The sequence below is a fragment of the Neofelis nebulosa genome, chromosome 17 (genome assembly GCF_028018385.1).
Source record: "Neofelis nebulosa isolate mNeoNeb1 chromosome 17, mNeoNeb1.pri, whole genome shotgun sequence".
In the NCBI taxonomy this organism is placed as follows: Eukaryota; Metazoa; Chordata; class Mammalia; order Carnivora; family Felidae; genus Neofelis; species Neofelis nebulosa.
In genome coordinates this window covers 5,829,939-5,839,291 of record NC_080798.1, presented here as the reverse complement: position 1 = coordinate 5,839,291, position 9,353 = coordinate 5,829,939, and the positions used below count along the sequence as shown (strand labels likewise).

The 9,353-nt window shown below is 44.0% G+C and overlaps 1 protein-coding gene across 1 annotated transcript; it reads right to left on the bottom strand.

Moving 5' to 3' along the window:
- Positions 1 to 754: 754 nt before the first annotated feature.
- Positions 755 to 1,639, bottom strand: LOC131499599 (vomeronasal type-1 receptor 4-like). The gene has a single exon (XM_058707692.1). The coding sequence runs from the start codon at positions 1,637 to 1,639 to the stop codon at positions 755 to 757; it is 885 nt and encodes a 294-aa protein (XP_058563675.1).
- Between the last annotated feature and the right edge of the window lie 7,714 nt (positions 1,640 to 9,353).

Below are 9,353 nucleotides of genomic sequence, written 5' to 3'. Positions count from 1 at the left end.
AGCCCAGAGCCTGACGCGGGGCTCGAACTCACAGACCGCGAGATCGTGACCTGGCTGAAGTCGGACGCTTAACCGACTGCGCCACCCAGGCGCCCCTCCCACTGCAGTTTAATCTGGATCTTTCTACAGGAAAAAATGTATGCTTATCTCCCTCTATACAGTGGTCTTCCAAATGACCACCATCACTGTAAGCTTGAAATGTACTAACTTCATAACTTGAGCCCAGATACACCTAATACCTGAACCCGATTACTGTTTCCACTTCACCCCGTTCTGTTTCCTTTTTCTCAGAGAACATTTTGTTTTTTCAGTTTCCTGAATGGCCAGCTCACTTATTGTTCCTTTTTCATGGAACTTTACGAGACATTCCATGCTTGGTTAATTTCTGGATAAATGTGTTCTGTCTATTGAAAGTTACATACTCAAAGACACCCCCTTAATATCCAGGTTGTGTCAGGACCCACATTTTATTATTTCTAGACATTGAACTACTACACTACAAACATGACCAACAATTATGTAAGGACTTATGTGATAATTACATAGTATTACATTTACAGTAACTAGCATTTATGGTTTGTTATCGGGCATAAGTTCAGTGTGGTCCAACATTTCTTGTAATATGGCTGCATCACCACTGTGCACACAACTCTGTGAAGAGGAGTGAATAAACAGTAAACACGCTGTGCAGAAACAACTTGATACGCTTCTGATGAGATCAGGAGATTTTGTTCCTTGGCCAGACAAAGCAGAGCTAGGACAGGCTGGAGCCGTGGTTTATGAGAACATAGGGGCTGACAGTTGGGAAACATCCATTGATGAAGGCAGAGATGTTCACCAGCAACCAACTGGGATTATTAATAAGAGCAATGCAGAGTTGGAAGGTGGAGGACAGGGTGTAAAATGACACGAAGATGCTCACAAGGACAAGGATTCTTTGGGTGGCAGTGGACTCAGGGGAGCATCTAGCAGAGAGTTTGTTGCCACGAATGTATCTGACCCGCTGCTTGTGCCTGTGCAGGATGGAAACCATGGAGCCGCTGGCCCAGATCATGAGCCCCAGACATAAGACATCAGGGAATGATAACATCGCTGCCAGTACTGATAACATGAGTTTGTTATTGCCCATGCCAGAGCAGTATCCCAAATCCTTTTTCATGGTGATGTTTGCGTTGCTCCATTTGCCAGTCAAATTTACGGGAAAAGAGATATTTGCCAGCATTGCCAGAATCCAGCACAAGAAAACAAAGGAGCCAGTGTGCTTGGGAGCCTTCAGTTTAAGTTCTGCCTGTGTGGAGTCTCTGGGGCTGATCATGATGGCCTGAAAGACACTCAAGAGGCAGATGCTGCTCATGGACATGCCCCTTCCAATTCTGTGAAGATAGAAAACCAGTTTGCATCCGGCTTCGTTGAGGAAATCTTTGAAACCGAAAGCTGTCATTGTCTGCAGGACTCCTTTAGAAAGCAGGGCTAAGGAGTTGGCTATCATCAGGTGCTTGAGAATCAAATCTGTGGGCTTGAGCCTGTGCTCAGTGGAGTAAAGGAAGAGATAATGGTAGAGAAGAGAGAAATTTCCAAGAGTTCCAAATACTGTCTGTGATAAGAAGATTGTTCCAGTGGCCACATCCATGGATGCCATTCTGCCAGCTTGCAGTGACTGATAATGTCTTTAGAGCCAGAATAAGATCCTCCCTGCTTGGGATTATGGTGCACAGGCTACATTTATCTTGTCCACTGCAATTCAGTATTCTCCAGTTACCATTGGTTCCCCTTTAGAAGTATTTATAGGTGTTTTGTGTTTTTTTCTATACATGCTTTCAAGTGTTGAATATATAAGGTTTTTTTTTTAATGTTTATCTATTTTTGAGAGAGAGTGAGCAGGGGCATTTGCAGAGAGAGAGAGGAAGACACAGAATCCAAAGCAGGCTCCAGGCTCTGAACTGTCAGGACAGAGCCCGATGCAGGGCTCGAACTCACAGACCCCGAGATCACGACCTGAGCCGAAGTCAGACACTTTACCAACTGGGCCACCCAGGCGCCCTGAATATATAACTTTTAAAATCACTTAGGGGTACCTGGGTACCTGGATTTCAGCTCAAGTCACGATCTCATGGTTTGTGGGTTTGAGCCCCACCTTGGGCTTGGTGCTGATAGTGCGGAGCCTGCGTGGGATTCTCTCTTCCTCCACCTCTGCCCCTCCCCTGCTTGCTCTTACTCTCAAAATAAACAAATAAACTTAAAAAAAAATAAAATCACTTACTGCGTGTAAAAACTGCTATGAAGTCCATACACATGGTAGCTTAGTTTACTCTTGTAAATCTATAAACCTGCACTGCTATTTCATTATAAAGATCAGAACAATATAGACACACCGTATTTGTTTAAATTCACACCTTGTTTAGGGGAAAATAGGGAATGTAACCCATCTGGGCTGGTTGCAAAGACAGGGCACTTAGCAGTCATGCCAAACTAACCAAATCTGTTAGGTTAGCTGTTTTCTTTGAATAATTTAGATAAAGATTTAGTTTTGTTTTTAAACCTGTCATTTTGTTTTATATCGCTGGTATGTTTAGTTTCCAATTTTGGTCGTAACAAGTTTCAGTTTCTGTGAGAAGATTTCTTATTCTAGATGACAACACACATCATGAACGAAGACTTGAGATGTTAGGGCAGGGTAGATGCGCTGACTTCAGTAGGGGGCTGCAGAGGCCTGCCTGTGACCAGGTTGGACTTGATTAATTCAGGAGTTGCTCCATATTAGGAGGTAAGAGAAAAACGTATTTGCCTTTATGCTAGGAAGACAAGTACATTAGCACCTATATGGAAACCACTGAACAGTTGCATGTCTTGCCTTAAACTGTGGGTTGTAGAACGCTAATCCAGTATAAAAACATATAGGATTAAAAACTAAATTATCACTAATTTCAGACTATATAACTGTCTGCTTGTTAACACTTTAGAAGTGAGACTATTAGCAGTGAGGCCACATTTATGAAAGATTGTAAAATATCAGACACACAGAAGATGTAAGGGATAGGGTTTTCTGCATTTCATTAAGTGTAACTTTTAGATTTTTGGATTTGTATTAGAATAAATTTAAATTAGAGAAAAGATCACGAGGTAGATTTGGGTCTGACAGCTTCTGTCTGACATGCAGATATAGTTGCCTTTTCCTTAAATTTGGCTTCCTTAACTTCAAGCAGAAAACAGTTTCATGAACACCAACAGACAGTGGGTATTTTCAGGGGAAACACAATTACTGTCTTCATTAAGCGCTCTCTACTTATGCAAGCTAGATAAAACATTCGCATTCTAGCAGTTTCAGATAAAATGTTTTTCATTGAATTGGCGATTCCTGTGGATTTACCCTACTCTTTATTGCAAGCATGGAAGTATTCTAAGGCACTTTAATAATTCTGAAGAATTTGTCTATGGTTCCTGTAAGGTAGGCTGAAAACAATTGATTTCATAACTACAGTTCTTAAGCACTCTAAAAATCAGATTTTATTGTTACTTGAATTAAACATCAACAATTCTCAGTGGCGATTACGTTAAATCACTTATGGAGCTGTTGAGTGCTGCAGACTTTAGGACCCCGTTTCTGTTTGCTCGTTCAATTCACACTTAAGGGATAATTTCTCCTTCCTGTGGGGTTTTTGCACTGGATCCCATTCAAACCTGAAAGAATCCCAATTTCCAATATGATCACTAACTCGGACTTCTGATATGCTTGCTTCCCTTACAGACGATAACTCTCAGCCTGAAACAAAATACTCACCACACACCATCGGTCTGGACAGTGAGCTCCTGTGAAGATCATAATGGCTAGTGAGTAAGTGTACAGGAGGGAGGGAGGCAGATCCTGAGATAAAGGATTGTGAATCTGTGACCTCCACCTCCCCTGAGAACTGCAATTATCATTTCATCAGTAACAACATTGATATTATGCGCTTGGGGAACTGAGAACATTTCTGGAGAACTTTTTCCCAGTTGCTAATTACTCAAACACATTAAAAGTTTCCGGGTAGCAGCTCCAAAGAGACATTGAACTGTCTGGGAAAGGCTCTTTTCCACATTTCGGGGAGCAGAAAGGGTCTCGCACATGGGAGCACAGAATGCTAAGGGCTGACCTGTGAGGGCCTGGCAGTGAAGCGTGTGTGTCTCACCAGATGCTCTGCTTCCCTGAGAAGGTTTTCCAGCCAAAAGTGAGTCCTTTCTTAATCTTCACACCTCCAAAGCCACAACATAATTTAAGTTGTAAGCAAAGAAGTTGGAACAAAGTCCAATGGTTTTCAAAGAGTTTTAGTAACAGGAAGAACACGATGTCAAGCATTCACTGACAGTTTGGAACTCTGGACAATATGGAAGTTTTGTGGGAAAATATACTTTACTGATACTCAACTCGCAGGAGTAATAGGAGGTCTAAAAAGAACAATAAACAAAGTCTGTGGCCATACCACCCTGAATGCGCCCGATTTCGTCTGATCTCGGCAGCTAAGCAGGGTCAGGTCTGGTTAGTACTTGGATGGGAGAACAATAACCATAGAAAGAGAGAAGTTCGTGAGGTCTGGACTAGTAATAGCACCAGGATCTGATGCTTTAAAAGGTCATTCCTTAGGGCGCTTGGGTGGGTCAGTTGGTTAAGCGTCCAACTCTTCATTTCAGCTGAGGTCATGATCTCACAGTCGTGGGATTGAGCCCCTCATTGGGCTCCATGGTGAGCATGGAGCCTGCTTAAGATTCTCTTACTCTCTTTCTCTCTCTCTCTCTCTATCTCTATCTCTTTCTGTGTCCTTCTCCCCCTCTCTGCCCCCCCCATGTGCTCTCTTCTCTCTCTAAAGTGAATGAATGAATATAAAAATAAAAAGCATTAAAAATAATAATAATAAAAGGTCATTCCTGTAAATTCTGGATCAACCAATGCTACTTACACAGTTCAGGAGCACTGAGTGGTTGCCACAGTTCTCTGTACTTGTTTTTTGCTGAATTTTTAGTAGCGAACCCTGATTACCTTTGTAATTAATCAAGAAATATAGGGGCGCCTGGGTGCCTTAGTTGGTTAAGTGACCAACTCATGATTTTGGCTCCAGTCATAATCTCACAGTTTATGAGATTGAGCCCCAAGTTGGGCTATGCTTTGACAGCTCAGAGTCTGCTTGGGATTCTCTCTCTCTCTGCCCATCCCCCACTCATGTATGTCTCTGTCTCTCTCTCTCTCTCTTTCTCAAAATAAATGAACTTTATATTAAAAAAAAGAAATATAAAACATGAATTTGAATAAAAATTTTGTGTCATACAAACCCACTTTTGATCCAGGTTTATTATGCAGTGTCTCTCAATGTTGAACTCAGATATTAGAACTGTATGGACAGCCCCCAATACACCTACCCACATACCCCAGCACACACACAGTGACACACTTACATACAGATGCAAGCACACACGTGCATTCACACTCAGCCAAATACACAGCCACATATACTCACATATTTATGCACATACATCCCACCACGAACACACTCCTCTATAGACCGACTTACTCTACAGAAGTACGCACTCACATAATACACAGTGTTATGCTCTTTCACAAAACTCACAAGGTCTCATTTTCATTCAAGAAATCAAACTCAGATGGTAAACCTACGCATGTGTGTCTTGACATTGTGTTCGTGTATAAATGAAATAGTTGTATTTCTAGACCACTTGTGTCAATCCACCTTTTTTTCCCCCAATGTTTGTTTATTTTTGAGAGTAGGGGAGACAGAGTCCCAAGCAGGCTTCATACTGTCAGCACAGAGCTTGATGCGGGGCTTGAACCCATGGACTGTGAGATCATGACCTGAGCTGAAGTTGGATGCTTACCTGACTGAACCACCCAGGTTCCCCTCAATCCACCCTTTATATTTTCAACTCTGTACCATCTCATGGGGATGATACTACAGTGTCCAAAATACAACAAGTGATCTGAGCATCACTCCCTTAGTTTAAAGCATGTAAGAAAATCGAGTGCTGGAGGCGGTGACAGTGCACAGTTGTGTGATAGAGCAGGGTAGGAATGAAAGCCCAGGGAGAGCATGGAATTGGGAGAACGTGGGGGTACAGAGAGCCTGGAGATGCGGGAATGTGAAACAGGAAAGAAGACAGAGGGTCAAAGGCAGGATTTTGTTAATGTTGCAGAGGGATTAGAGGGTATTGGTGGTGATACAATGTGCAAGGAAGTTGAGAGTGCAGGAACTATGGGATGCCGTGGCATTGGGGGTGTTTGGCACCATGGAACAAAGGGATATGCGGCCAGCAAGATAGCAGGCAACAGTAAAGAGCAGCAAAGGGTAAAAGGCACACGAGACTTGATGTCTGAGGAGTTACAGAAAGGAGAGCTGGAGGAGGATCACGGGCAGAGATGGGGTGTAGGTAGAGGGCTGGGGTTTGGAGGGGTGGTGGGCACTGGAGGCAGAATGGGAGCAAGGCCGTGAAGGGAGCTGGGGAGGATGGTGATCACAAGTGGGGGCAAAGAGCAGCCGTGGTGGTCATGGGGAAGCTGAGGAAACACGGCTGGGAATTCACATGAGGATGAACGGGGCAGTGGAAGGCAGGAAGGTTTGACCGGCATCCGTGGAGGGGAGAGAGAAGTGGTGAACACAGATTCTCTTCAGTAAATACTGACGGTAGGAGAGCTGGGCTCCGTTACAGTCTGTGCCAAGGTGACTGGGTGTTTTAGAGGGAAAGGGAGGGGCTCAGTGGAGTCGGAGAAGTGAGCATTACCAAAGGCTGGTCATCGTAAATGGGATTAGGCCTGCTGTGTGTCTGCAGACAGTCACTGAAATTAGATTCTGTCCTCCCACAGACTGAGAGAGACCCTGTCCTTCCTGATGATCACACTCTACAGGAGTGGTTCCCAGTCCTTGAGGAAGATACTCCTGAATTGTAAAAGATACATATGCACGGTTGTAAGCCCTTTTTTACTAATTCCTCTAAGAAAGGGAAGTCAGGGGCCTGTCATCAGGTGTGGGCTAGAATAAACACAAACTTCTCCTGGCAGCATTGGGGCTTTCTCATGCAGGCATTTTAACAGGAGGGGGACATGGCCTTGTGCTGTCAGGAGCCATTCTAGAGTTCTGCAGTTCTCAGGGGTATAGGTGGCATGGAGGGATGGAGGTCAGAAGGGCACGGGATGGAGACGGGGCCCAATAGAGAAGTCTAGCAGTGTCGGGTAGATGTGGGGTGACACACAAATGTCTTGGGAATGGCTAAGAGTCACAAGAGTGGCAGACAAACTTCATTAAAGGAGATAAAGGTGGAAGGAGGGACAGAATGGAGGACAGACAGGCTGGTGGAAATCACTGAGACAGATCGGAGGCCATGTAATTGTGGTAAGTCAGGATTTGGGGATCGATCAAGAAAGGCAGAACACACAACAAGCTTCATTGGGTGGTATTTGAACAGGGTTGCATGAAAGGCAAAGGGTCCCTGCTAGCAAGAGACCTTCCACAGACAGTGTCACGAGGCCAATTCCCAGAGGGAAATGGGTAACGGTCCCACCCCGCCCAGGAGAAGGGGAGATTACAGAGAGTCCCATGTGACTGAGGATGCTGACTTAGCTCCCACGTGCTGCAGCCATCTGGAGTCTGTTGTAGCTACCGGGTCTGCTTACCTGTGCTTGGCACGCGTTGGGTAGGGTTTTCAGCAAATAGGTAGCTTTAAATGGGTAGAGATATGTTTGTTTGGGCTAAACGTAAAGCAGCTGACTGTATAATAATTTGAGTTTGGTTCCAGTGGCCAATATTCCTAGCCCTTCCTGTGGTGAAGTAAGGAAAAAGGGAGCCACAAGGGCTGTCTTTGGCCCATTTATAAAACCCTCATGAATTCCCTCACTCATCAGTTCGCTCATTACAGTCAACTCACAGCTTCATCATGGTTTGATCCGAGTTTGAGATCATGAGGCAAAAATGAGGGCAGAAACAACCCTGAAAACCCCTTAAGTTGAACATCCAAGTAAAGGAAGGATTCAGAGCGTCCAGTGTGCCACAACCTTTTCTCTCTCTCTTGGGGATACCAGGGACAGGACGTGACCATCGTGGGTCTGGCAGGAGAGGCAGTTTCTCTCAGGTGGAGCCTGAACTCAGTGTGGGAGTGATTATCTCTCCACACCTGAGACAAGGCCTTCTTGTTTAATCCACTCGATCCCTGTGAATTGTGAGTTTTTCCAGTGTAGCTGTTTGGAATGGGTACTATGTCTGGCCCTCTGTGAGCACCAAACACTGTTCCCTCCAACCCTATCATGTGGCTTTTTTCTGTGGTATCAGCTTGTTTCCTCACATGTTTGTGCAGTCAGGACTCGGCCGAGTATTTGGGAGTGCTCTGCAGATTTCTGGGGTTCTTTCAACATGCAGATCCCTTCCTGTCTGGTATTCTGTCCTTTGAGCCCCACCTGCCTTGATCTTGTTCATTTTTCCATTTCTCCAAATGTGTGTGTGTTATCAGTGCTTGATAATTTTCCACATATAGGCTTTTCACATTTCTTGTTAGATTTATTCCTATCATCTCATACTTGTATTAATCGCAATCCCCCTCCATATGCAGTCTGCATACATGAAGACCCATATGTTATGTATGTTAATGTTCTATCCTAATATTTTTTCATTGATGGATTGATTTTTTTTTTAATTTTTTTTAAATGTTTTATTTATTTTTAAGACAGAGAGCATGAATGGGGATGGGGCAGAGAGAGACGGAGACACAGAATCCGAAGCAGGCTGCAGGCTCTGAGCTGTGAGCACAGAGCCCAATGCGATGCTCGAACTCAGAAACTGTGAGATCATGACCTGAGCCAAAGTTGGACGCTTAACCAACTGAGCCACCCAGGTGCCTGATTATCTTTTTTTAAATAAAAAATTAATTATTTGGGCTTCCCAGTTATATATTTGTGTCTTCTACAAGCAGTAGGTACAGTAATACTATGAGTGCCTGGGTGGCTTAGGCATCTGACCCTTGATCTTGGCTCAGGTCACGATCTCACGGTTGGTGAGTTTGAGCCTCGCGTCAGGCTCTGTGCTGACAGTGTGCAGTCTGCTTGGCATTCTCTCTCTCTCCCTGTCTGTCTGCCCCTCCATCATTCATGCATGCTCGCTCGCTGTCTCTCAGAATAAATAAACTTAATAGAAGAAATCAGTGATATTTATCAACTTAAGGACATCCTAATATTACTTTTTTTTGTCATTGTCACCTATAAAATTCTGCCAAATATCTTGGTTTGCAGTTACCAACATGATCATCTGTCTTCCTCCTTAATTTCTTTTTCTTTCTTCCTTTCTTTCCTTCTTTTTTTTTTTTTTAAGTAAACTGTCCCTCCACGT

Excerpts from the sequence above, each read along its gene's own strand:
- LOC131499599 (XM_058707692.1), bottom strand. The coding sequence starts at position 1,639 with ATGGCATCCATGGATGTGGCCACTGGAACAATCTTCTTATCACAGACA.